Source organism: Corvus kubaryi, unplaced genomic scaffold, assembly GCF_017639235.1.
Source record: "Corvus kubaryi isolate FWS band 111438036 unplaced genomic scaffold, C.kubaryi_AGA036_p1.0 37260, whole genome shotgun sequence".
NCBI lineage: Eukaryota > Metazoa > Chordata > Aves > Passeriformes > Corvidae > Corvus > Corvus kubaryi.
This window is the reverse complement of record NW_024581077.1, coordinates 4,074,851-4,087,134: the sequence shown is the minus strand read 5'-3', so window position 1 is coordinate 4,087,134 and position 12,284 is coordinate 4,074,851. Positions and strand designations below refer to the sequence as shown.

The following is a 12,284-nucleotide window of genomic DNA, read 5'->3' as shown; positions in this document are numbered from 1 at the left end:
TGTTCATGACCATTTGTGCTTGTGCCAACACTGGAATTTAGCTTAATTAGCCTTCATGGGATTTGCCTCATGTATTTACAGAAAAATTATCTCTAAGCCTAGGCTGGTGCTGAGTTACCTGTGACTTTACTGCTTAAATATCACTGGAGAATGAAATTTATTCAGGAGACTGAGTTGTTTGTTGTTGTTGCAAAGCTGTAGCTTGTGGGGCTCATAGTCAGAGATACCGTTACTGCCTAATGTGACTTCCCAGGGCCATAGGAGCCAGTTCTCCAAGGCTTTTATTGCTCTTAGTATTCTTCTTGGCTTCCCTGCTTCAAAATAAAGGTTTCTTTTTTCCTGAGCATGGGTGTAGGCCAAAATTAGTTACTTCTGAGAATGAGTTCCTCTGCACATGCAAATTGTTGTAGTGCACAATTGCATTTATGTGTCTTCCTCAGCTTCCTGTTGCCTTACGTGTGGACTTCCAACTCATTCTAGTTGCTAGTGCTGATATGTTGTAGAAGTGGAGCAATATAGTTAGAAAAGTATGTAGCTTTCAAACACATAAATCCAAAACCTCTTATTTTTAAGAGCCAGTAGGTTACTTGTAAGTGAATGAACACATGTACAGACAGCAGTCGTTGATTAGCCAGGCCTGCAGTGTAGTTGTTCAGCTGAAGGAGTTGGCACAAAGAGCTGTGTGAAGCAGCCAGAAGTGTAGGATTGGCTGTCACCTTCTTCCTCTTGTTAGAAGGCATTGGCTGCAAGAGAGAATCTCTGGATCAAAGCTTTAGCAGCTTATGTCTACTGTACAAGGAGCACTTGAAAAGTAGTTTACATTGTAAATTTAGGGCATTATGAGGTTTCTGCATGCAAAAGAAAATTTTGTTGGTTTGAATGGAACAGCTGATTCTGGGGTTTTGCTGTTTGTTTTCTGACCCTGTTGGTGAACTCCATGTCAGCCATGGCAAACTACTCCAACCTTTTCCTTGCCTCCCTCATTCCATCCCTTAAGTATACACTGAGTAAAAACTTTGAAGTCTAAACCGTTGCTGTAGTACCTCTTAATGTATTATCCCATAGTGTTCAGGATACAGTATTCAAATTAACATTCTCCTTTTGTATTTGGGAGAAAGCAGTGTGTGTGGGTAAACACAGCCCTCTATAGGGTTAATGAGCTTTTAGACAAAGTTGTCTTTCTTTTGTGGTTCCTGTTTTAGATAAATGTGAACTCTGACTTAAAGTGATTGAGGTGTACAGCTGCCTGAGAGGTTCTGAGAAACTTTACAAGATAAAGTTTTTGTATGAGCCTAAACCACTTGGAAACCATGAGCAGCTTAAGAGTGTGTGTGGGGAAAACTGTATTTTGAGTTGTCCTTCTGTTTCTTTTATTGCCAAAACATTGAAACCTTCATGCATGAGTTGGATAAAACATAAGTTCAGATTCCTGATTATTACTGGGAATCTTTCATAAAAGGGAAGATTTTTTTGTGTGGTTTTACTGGAATTCAAGGTTTAAGAAAAAAATCATGCCAAATATGCCATGACTCACAATGTTAGTCTCTAACATATGAGAACCCTTCTGAAGAAGTCAATGTGGTATCAATTTCCATGATTTAGTCAGCTTGGTAGGGATCTTTCAGTCTTATTTGAAACTTAGGTATGAAAACTTTCCTGACAAAAAAACCACTTTCCATTGAACTTTGCAGTGGCACCAAACAAACTGTTCAAACCTCTCAGTTCTTCCTGGAATATACAGGGGTTTTTAAGAGGAAAAAAAAAAAGTCAAAAGAAATCAAAATAATTGAGATTGGGATGGTGTTAGTGTGTGAATTAAATAGGGGGAAGACATTGATTTTTTTTTTTCCCCAATTTTAGTTTTTAAATTACCCGTAGGTTTTATATCAGGTGCTATACTCTAAGCTAGCAGTTTTTACCATCTGTGTTTGGAATCAGTGCTGATAATCTTTTGCAGAAAGCCAGCCTTGGAGTAATTTCTATCAGCCAATCTCATGAGATTGGCCATGCACCACACACACAGAAAGTGTGTTTATGAAGAGTGTCCTTGTTTATGAAGAACTGTGGAATCATGGGTGAAGAGCCTGCCAGGGTGGGTGGTATCGTGGTATCTCGCCTCCGATCGAAAACAAAGTGGGGGTGCAACCTTCGCTGAAGAAACTGCTTGGCAGAGTGATGGTATCTGGGAAGTTTAGTAGCAGTGCTGCTTGGTGTGAGCTCTCACAGTCTGTTTAGGTGTGCCCTTGCAAACTCTTGTTCAGCTGGGGAGGACTGAAGTTCTGTTTCCAAAAGTTTTATTGATTTGAGTACTGAGACACATTAATGAAGCCTGCAGCTTGTTTTGTAAATGCTGCCCAACTGTTTCCTTTAGATTTTAAATTAATATAATAAGGCAATATAAAACACCTTCCCTCAGTCTTCTTTACACATAAAGACCAAAGACATGGTAAGAAAATGTTGCCTGCAACAGCTTTCTTGCACACATGACTGATCTTGGGCAAGAAACATAGCAAAATCTTTGATCATTCCAGTTCACAGATGTCCAGGGTTTGTAGTTGCAACATGAGCTCCTGTGCCTGTTGGCTGTGCACTTGCCATTCAACCAGCATCCAGGGCTTTGGGTTAGCAGTGTGGATGCTGCTTGCTGTGTCAGATGGTGTGGAAAGTTGAAACCGATATCCCTACCTGTTCTTAAACTGAAGGATACTGTTGTAGATACTCAACAAATTTAGGATTGTTGTATTTGTTTGTAGCCCTATTGTAACCACTTTTCAGTTTTGCCTGATTATAAAACTATAATCTTCTAAATGCAACCGAAGTTAGAGATGGCAGGTGGTTTGAGATGCTGTTGTATCAACCTCCTGGAACAAAATAATGGTGAGAATCATGGAGAAAAATATGGCAGCCAAACAAAAACATGCAGAAGGTGGTTGGGCATTGGAGTTATTGTGGGCATAATCAGAAACATGGCTGCAGATGCCTTCCAAATCCATAAGAAAAGCTGTTATTCTCAGGATGAAGTTTCCCTTTGAGTACTGCCAGTGTCAATATCTTGTTTTAATGGCCTGGTTGAACTCTTGTGGCCAGGGGAGCAAATGCAATAGTTGTACAATTGTAGTGCTCATTAGATTGATATGAGGTCATCATCCTGTTAGCCACATCACAGTGTCAGTCTGCAAGGGCCAAAGGAAGACACTCGCACCCTGAAGGGCTGTGATGGAGCTGCCTACTACAGAGACATGTCCAGTGAAAACATCTGCTTCTCTGCTGTCTCTCACCAGGTTTGGCACTAGGCATGCTTCCGAGCATTAAATTCAAGCTATTTATTTCTTTTTTCTCAGGCTTTGAGATCCATATCTCTGTAATCCTGAGGCATGAAGATACCCTACTGCAGACACAACTGACTCCTCCCCATGCCATCCTCTCTATTCCTTTGAGGGTTTTTTTGAAGAGGAGGTTTTTTTCTTTGACAGTTGGAATTGTCTCTAAGTGGATAGTTCTCTGAAACCATGGCCTATAAAACAGAGACAAAACAGTATTCCAAATTACTACTTGTAAATGCAGTTTGGCTTGTATAAAGCAGTGAGGTTCATGTTACCACATGACTTGTGATTACACATACTCCATATGATTGTGTATAAATTATTTCACATTTATCCCATATGGTCTGTATGACAGTGATTTGGCCTCTTTTTTTTCCTCTTCCTTTTACTTTAAATCATTGTGATAACTGCTCTTTACTTATATTTTGGGGGGAGGGGTATCTCCCCCTTCCTCCAAATTGTTCTGCTAACTGTAAGCGTGATTTAAAATACACTTGTATAATACAAGTGTACCAGTTGTATGACACTCAGTTCTGTGTTTTAGGGTGTGAGTTGTCATATTGAGAAGGAATGTATTTTCATGGCCACCTTGTTCAAGAGGCCTGTAAAACAGGTTTGACTTGAAGTGACCATTTGAACTTCATAAAGTCATTTAATCACACTGAAAAACTTGTTTCTTTTAATTAAAAATGCATACATAATCTACTTCCCTGATCCCTGATATTGCAACTTGTTCTTCCTTGTCTCTTTTTTAGGGAATGTTTTGTTTGTTCTCAAACACTGGATATGCTGGGTGAATGAACTGTTACTCCAGGAAGCAGAGCTGAGAGGACAAACTGAGAAGACACTGTAGTGATGGCAAGCAGGAATGCAACACTTTCCCAGAAGTCTCTCATCTAGGGAAACATGCAAGAAAGCAACCTTTGTGACTCTTTAAACCACTGACTGTAACCTGGTCCAGCTTTCTCAGTGCCTGCTGAAAAAGACTTCTATAACTTTAAAGCAGGCTACAAGACTATCCTCAGCAGGATCTGACAGATCCTCCCAGACACTTTACCAGCCCTTTACAAGAACAAGATGATTGACCTAAGCTTCCTAACAGAGGAGGAACAAGAGGCAATAATGAAGGTGCTGCAACGGGATGCAGAGCTTAAAAGAACTGAAGAAGAGAGAGTCAGGTAAGTGATCTAGCACCCTGCTTGTCCTGGGAAGACCCACAGTTCCTGTACTGTGTTACTCAGGAGTAGATTAAAACAGTTGTTGCTGAGGGCCCCATATTCCTCGGTATATGTGGCTTGGAGATTTTTTACTCTGGACTAGATTTACCACAGTCTCTGGATGAGATACCTCTACCACACAAATGATGGGCTTTACTGGCCAAATTTTGGACCCTTGCAATTCCCTAAGGGGTCAAGAGCACTCTGTACACATCTACCTTGGTTTCCTCAGAAGAGGATTCAGTTTGCAAGTGTCAAAACCAATGCAGACTGGACTAATGCATAATAACTGAGGGACTTGGTTCAAAAGGAGTACAAGCACCCCAACAAACCAAAATATGGTTGCAGTCAGCAATGTCTGAGTGCTGAAGTTATACCTAAAGCACATGGAGCTGCAATATATTGGAGCTGCAGTCCAGAAGAAGTACCAACACTATGCCCCACTGCCAAGAAAAGTCCTTAGAATCCATGGATAAAACAGAAAATTGCTTCTTAATTTCTTTGTGGTGTCACAGCTGAAGCAGTGTGTTGTTACTCTGGAGTGTTTTATGTGCTGGGAGGTTTTATTAGGCCATGTCTAGAAATGCATGCATGGAAAGAAGTGTTTCCCAGATAGCTCTGAGAAAGCTATCTATCTACACAGGTATAAATAGCAGTCAAATAGTTGCTTCAGCTGATATAAATAGCTACCTGCTCAAGAGTGAGGATTTTGGCAGTCACTGGTTTTATTTTCCAGTGTGAAGGAAATTATCCATTACAAGGTACACAAAATAGTATGTAGACAAATAATGAAAATGGTGCCTGAGGTGCTGAAAACTCCAAGTGCTATAACAGAAACAAATTTTTACAGGCCGCAGTGAAGCCAGGATTTTCTCTCACTGATTCAGTAATCTTCTCTAAGATTTCTTCTCATTGTGATGTTCCTCATGAAGTAATGTATTTCCAATTTAAATGTTTTGAAATTATTCCAACCATGATGCATCTTGATGCTTCCTTGCCTCTTAGACAGATTTTTTTGATAAATGTCCTCTGTGTAGGCATACCGTATATCCTGCAAAGGAAAAGGCAGCCTGCCACTTGCCCTAAGAGGAGCATTCCTTTTGCTGAGTATGCTTGTGCAGCCCTGAGGTTCTTTGATCAGCATGTGGTCAGCATTTTGTCGAGTTCTTCTGCTTGCTTCTTTCAAGAGCAATAAAGTGTAGACCAGTAGCTTCTCCTTGTTAAAAAAACTTTTCCTCTCAAAGCATTTGCTTTGCTGAAGGTAAAATCATTATAGGCACTGTTCCAAATTCCTGCCTTCGTCTTAATGCAGCCTAAGTAAATATTTTCACCACACAGTTTTGTCTTCTGCTTCAAAAAGCAGTAAACTGACTTTTCTGTAACAGAATAGGCATTTTATTTACTGTAGGTAGAAAAACACTGTTTTTAGTCTTGGAATGTTACATCAGTGCCAGATCTGAAAGCGTTCAGGGTAAGTAATTGTAGATGAGAGTTTGAAATCAGCATCTGGGGAAAAGAACCCTTCTTGGAACAGAAATTCAGACCACTCAGTAGTGGTCTGAAAGGACTGTCAACAAGTATTTTTGTCCCTGTAGCTTTACTTTTGCCATTTATAATTCTAGTTCAAGAGGGTGTGGTGGAAAATGCAAGAAACTGCAGGTTGTAGCAGCCTGTAATCAGCACGTTTGCTGCTACAGTAAAATGTCTCTTCTGGTTTCTGAATATTATAAGTTCTGGGAAGCTGGAAGCTTAGATATGAAATGGATTTTTCTGCTTAATTGTGGCACATGGAGCTTGCTTTTTATATCTTATATATTAAAACACTACTTGAATTATATCTCCAGCCAAGGAGATGCAGTATTTTAGTTTGGATTCTGTAACCTTGCTCAGCTGGAAGATTCCAAGAGCTGGGATCAACTGTCATCATACAAACATCAGACCCTGACAACGTGTTATTTGTATGTGTATATAACAGAAGTCTTTTAACGTGATGTTTTTTCCTCTCCAGAAGAAATTCTGAGGTTTGAAGGGTGTTCTAATAATCTGTGCCATGTTCTTGGAATGTGGACAGATTGGTAACGTGACAAGATCCTCTTTGAGCCACTTCCTAGTGGAATTTTACAAATCACCTGATAGAGTCCCTTCCCTGTTAACAGCTCCTAGTATTGCTAATCTAATAAAACTGCACTGATTAGGCTGGCCCATGCAGCCTCCTTAAGGCAGTCTGCTTTAATTCTTGGCTTGATGAGGGCTGTAATAGGTGTTTCCCCATCTTGTGGCTCCTTTTGGGTTCATCTGGGCCAGCATGATTAGTATTAGGTACAGCACTGCTTTGGGAACAGCATGTCTGCTTCCTCCTTCACCTCTGCTGAGGTTTGTCTCAAAGGAAAGAGGGTATTGATGTTCTCATTGGCAAAAGGGTGATGAAGAAATCTCAGATGACAAGAGGTTGTGATGCACAGAAAGCAAAAGACATTGTATGCTTTTTTTTCCTAGTGCAAGAAGATGCCTTTCTTTGCTTCCTTACCCTGGGAGCTGTGGCGGGTCACTGAATGGCAGTGTTGCTGGGGATGGGGCAAAGGCATAAAACAAGAGTCAAGTGACAGCTTGTCAAGACTAGAAGCTGTTTTTCAGCATATTACTAACTTAATTATTTTGCTTTCGTTGTCATCATTCCTGTCCAGGAATCTCTGATACGCCCTGCTCCAGCAACAGACAAATGAGTGGGCTACATACATAACTGAATGTCCTGGCAGTAGCTTCAACATAACCCCTAGCTGCTTCTACAGATGCATAGTTCAGAATTAACTTGACTTTGAGCCCTTCCTGAAGACAGTAATGTGAGCAGAAATATATCTGTCTGTGAAGTTGTGGAGTGTGGTTGGGTGACTCTTCCGTGGTTTGAGTAGCTGGCCCCTGGCACCAGCGTGTCTAAGGCAGAAAGCTGTTGTGGTCAGCTTTGTGACAGGGTTCCCTGCTGTGGCTATCAGCCCTTCCCAGCAGAACCTCCTGGCAGTGAGCTGTGCTTGGGATTGTTTGCTCCTTGTGTAAACTGAAGGAAGTTAATGATAGGGGAAATTCTGATGTGGGGTTGTTTGTGTGGTGGGTGGGGACTGCTGTGTGCCAAACCCCTTTGATACATTCATTGGTCTGGCACTGAAAAAAGAGAAAACTTCAGGGGTCTGATTCTGCTTGGACTGTGTGGCTGTTGAAAGCCTATTGTAAATGTTATTTTGACTCTGGCTAGTTCTAACAGTTATCCTCTCCAGTTACTTTTCAGGCAGTTTTCCTTATGTTGTTTATTGTCAGAAGGAAGGCTCTTTTGTGAGATAGCATATATTTAAGATATTGAGGTGAGTTTAATATGGGCATCAGGAAAACCAGACTTATCCCTGTAATGTGAAAATAGCTGACACCAGAATACATTCTTAAAATATTAATAGAATAATTTTTTGTTAGATGAAACTCTTTTGAAGGTGTGCTTAACAGAGGCAAGGAAGTTCTTGGTGCACCTCTTACAGCAAAAAAGGATAAGTTCTTGTCTTCTGGATGAATTCCCCCTTATGGACACTGCTTAGCACCACATGTGATTTTCCAAATACAGTGACTATTCAGGAAGTAGAGCAATTTTACTCTCTAGCAGAATATTCATGTTATTATATATCCTTTTTAACAAAGGCAACTGACATAAGAACGAAGGTGGGGAGGATGGTCCCGGCCCACCTTGTAAAATGCCAGTAAGAAAAACAGGACTGTTTTCATCTTGATCTGGTGAGATAGCTGGGCACAAGGAAGAGACTTTACTTATTGGTCTTGGTAAGAGATATAGCACCGGACTACACTGAGCAATGAGCTGATACCTTTTCTTCCCGGTATTGATTGCTAATTTGTCTACTAGTAGCAGATAAATTGTTTGAGTGGATGATGATTGTTTGGGATTGCTAGTGAAGCAGGGTAGATGGGGCTTATTTGGTATGGTAAAGGAATGTACTGGAGGGAAAAAGTGGATACTAATAACGATTTTTAACCTGTGTTACTCCCTCTGTAAGTATGGTTTTCCCTATGGTACAAAAACTTTCTTGGTAGGACTTACCACATGTTTGTACCTGGCACTGTGCTGTATTATTAAGTACCAAACTGAAGCCTTTGTCTTCAGATTAGATTAGTCTTGATTTGTAGTTCACCTGAAATCCTATACTGCAATCGTTTCACACAGCAGGAAAGATGCCCTTGCTGGCAGTGTGAAGAAAGCTATGATACAGGCTCTTCTGCTCACTTATATTTGCTTGTATATGTCATTTGGTGGGGCTGGTTTTATGCTTTATATGCCTGCTTGTAAAGCCTGTGAAGTGCTGGGGACACTGAGCAGAACCTGCCAGTTACATACTTTCTAACAACCTCTCCACCCCTTGTTCAGATTGTCCTGTGCTGCTGTCCAGGCAGACTTTAATACCAAAGGTGTATTGTCACAGGACAGCTGTTCCCTCATTGTGAGGGTTTGGCTGGTTGGTTTGGTTTGGTTTTGTTTTTCCCCTGGCAGGTTTTCTTGGGTTGCCTCTGAAGAGGGAGGGGAGGTCATTGGGGAGACTCTATGCAAATCCTTTAAAAACAAGCAGACAAACTAAACAGTGGAAGGCAGTTCTGGAAATGAAACAAGTGGAAGCTAAAAGAAACTGCTAATACTGGCAGACCTTGAAGATTCCTGCCTCCTGTAGCAAGACTCGAGTTTTGACACAGATTTCATGAATGGAATAAAGTTAAGCTTCCATATACTAAGAAATGCTTCAACAAATTCACATATTCTTTGTGTCTGCCTAGAGAGTATCTAATTACATGATCTATATAATTCATTGCTTGTAAAATGAAGCTTACTTCAAACTTGACAGTGCAACTACTAATAGGAGAGTAAGTCTGAGTGCTCAGTGCAGGTGACACAGTAGAAAGGCACACAGACATGAAGGTTTATCTGTAGCGCAGAATATACATATGGTTTAAATGAAGCAGGGGCAACGTGCCAGTCTGATGGCCCATATGTGGCCATCTGCTGGAGAGAAATGTTGTACAGCAAGGTTAAAGTGGTCAGTGTGTTTCACAGCCACTTGTTCTGCACAGAATTTGGGATCAGAGTTGTGGTTACAGATTCTGATTGAGACCATATTTCAGTGGGCAACAGAACTTCATATTTTCTCTTCTTCCTCTCCAAAATCAGTTGACTTCTCACACCTATGAGCATGTAACTCATTCATTCATTCTAATGCTCCAGGCTTGGATGTGTCTGTCTTAGCTCTGACTTGAGAGAGAATGTCAAGTCTTTGTCCTGTTGTCATCAAGACTTGTGCTGACTACAGACTGGTCATTTCTTCAAGGACCAAAAGCAAGATGACACCTAAGATTTTTTCATCAGAGTATTGTTAGTAGACCTAACACACACAGACTTGTGAATAAGCATAAAATGGAAGAACATGCATTACTACAAAGAGAATGAGACTTCTTTCTTATCTATCCAGCTACTTCTAACTATCAGAAATCATGCTGTCTAAAGAGGCCCCAAGGGCAAGAATTAGAGGTGTTGCTTGTGAGGAATTGTGATGACAAGGATGGGGAAAGGTTGCATAATCCCATTGGTCTGCTTTGTTCTTTTTAGTATAGCCCTCCAACAGTTTGAAATTATATTGCTCTATTGTTTAAACCAATTAAATAGTAACTGATGGTTTTTTGGTTTTTACGTTTTCATAAAGTCATGTGCAGCTACCATGCAAAAGGTAGCTTACTTACAATTTGGGACTGCCCACTACAAATATTTTGGGTGTAGTTCTCTAACAAATGTCAGAACAGACTTTTTTCCTTATCTAGATATTTGCAGACTAAAGAGGCATGCTCATACAAGGTGGAATGTTCAAACAATTACTGCTTTGCCTCATAAACTTTTTGTAGTTGTTGCCTACTCTCAAAGAAGAAAAAATAACCTAATCAACAAGTCTGGCTCTTATAATGCCTGGTCTAATATCATTTTCCTCCTGCTCTTGCATGAGTGATGCTACAAAAGGTTTGTCTTCTCTGTGTTCAGTGACCCAGAACTTAAATCCTTTCTCTTTTTGTTGGTTTGGGATTTGTTGTTATGTTTGCAGCAAATAGAATTGAGATTAAATTAATCAGAATTCTCTCTCCTTTCAACTTCTCCACTTATTTCATTTGCAAAAGAGAAGTTTTGGAAGTTAATTTGTAGATAATGTGTGGTAGTATCAGGATTTTTAAAGCCTTTATTTTGCTGTTGGACACTAGGGTGCTTTTTCCATGTGTACAGATTGGGGTGTGTGAGACGATAATGCATCTGTCTTTGAGGCAAACGCAGGCCTTGATCTAAATCCTCCTTCATTCATCACAAGGAGTCTCAGAATATGCTGGCACCATGCAGATTCTTCTGTCTGAAAAGCTCAGTTTAACCTGTCAATTGGGGTATAAGGTAATCAAATAAGATATTACGATGTCAGTAGTCACATAGTTCAAATTCTGTGGTGACCTGTAATGCAGACTATGAATAAGGCAGGAGCAGGGGAGGGAATTGAGACACTGGGGAGGTATAGATGAACAATTTCAGATACAGGTATACATTGCTAGATACTCTTGTTTCAAAAACAGGGATGAGTTGTTGCCTCTTTGCTCTAACATGCAATGACCTATTAGAGTAGCCTATGAACCATAAGATAAACCATTCTGGGTTTGATGACAAGGTTGACAGGGACTAATTATATCAGAGCAGTTTTCCTGCCTTACCATGATACCATGTGATTTGGCCCATTATCAGATGTTCCAGAGGTGGAGAGGACCAACCCAATTAATCCATGCATAGATTTTCTCTTTGACTGCAGAGTGGTGGACAGTTGCTTTGTATTCCTGTTCAGTGTAATCTGCATGTACTTACTGCCTTAGGGGAGATGATTAATTTTCCATCTTGCCATAAAGCAGGTTTCACCTTGGCATAGTGGAAACATCATATTAAATAATGGGAACTCAGTTTTATTCAGTCCAAAATCCTCTTTTAAATTTCCTTTTAACTATGTACCTTTACTTTCTTGAGTTTAACGTTCCTATAGGAGAAATAGGCACTGACTTCATTATAACTTTAGGCTGTTGAAAAACTGCAGCACAAGCTAACTGGCTTTTTAACAGAGCACAGAGGGACACCAGAATACATACTTGCATCATATATAAAGCCCTTGCTGCGTTTTCTCCTAATTGCGAACTTGGCAACTGAGCCTGCAATCTGATTCTTAATCTGGATGACTACTAAGTTCTTTGATCACCCAGAGAAAAATTTAATGACAACTTGGTCAACCTCTTCGTTAGCTGGGGAGCTGGTGTAGAATCAGTTGTTGGCTTCTGGTCCTGTTGTGGTTTGCTGGGAGGCAGACGTAGATGTGGAAAACCATGGCTGCAGTCTGATTCTCCACAGTTCCTTTCAAGGTAAACCACAGTCTAAATCTAATTCCTAGCAGCGGAACAGGACCACATAGTGCAAGCAGTTTGATGTTACTGCTAAGACCTCCTCCTAGCAAAGCTTGAGAATTCAAGTAGCATTGTAAAAATTCCCATTTGTTGCAAAAACAGCCGCTAGAGTTACAAGAGTATGATGTGTTGGTGAACACAGGAGGCTTAAAAACTTTTTTGGTTGTCAAGACCTAGAACTAATTGTCTTTCTGATAATGGAAATCTGTTTCTTTATTTGTGGCTGAGGAATGCCTGG

The 12,284-nt window shown here is 40.4% G+C and overlaps 1 protein-coding gene across 10 annotated transcripts in view; it reads left to right on the top strand.

Moving 5' to 3' along the window:
* SYTL2 (synaptotagmin like 2) overlaps positions 1-12,284 on the top strand; it is a 58,487-nt gene that overhangs the window by 11,335 nt on the left and 34,868 nt on the right. For all 10 annotated transcript variants that reach the window (XR_006015375.1, XM_042024115.1, XM_042024114.1 and 7 more), the window contains one exon: positions 4,079-4,501. Coding sequence is in view for 9 of the 10 variants with exons in the window: in XM_042024115.1 (XP_041880049.1) it covers positions 4,401-4,501 (101 nt within the window). In the remaining variant the exon portion in view is untranslated. The remainder of the gene's footprint in view (positions 1-4,078; positions 4,502-12,284) is intronic.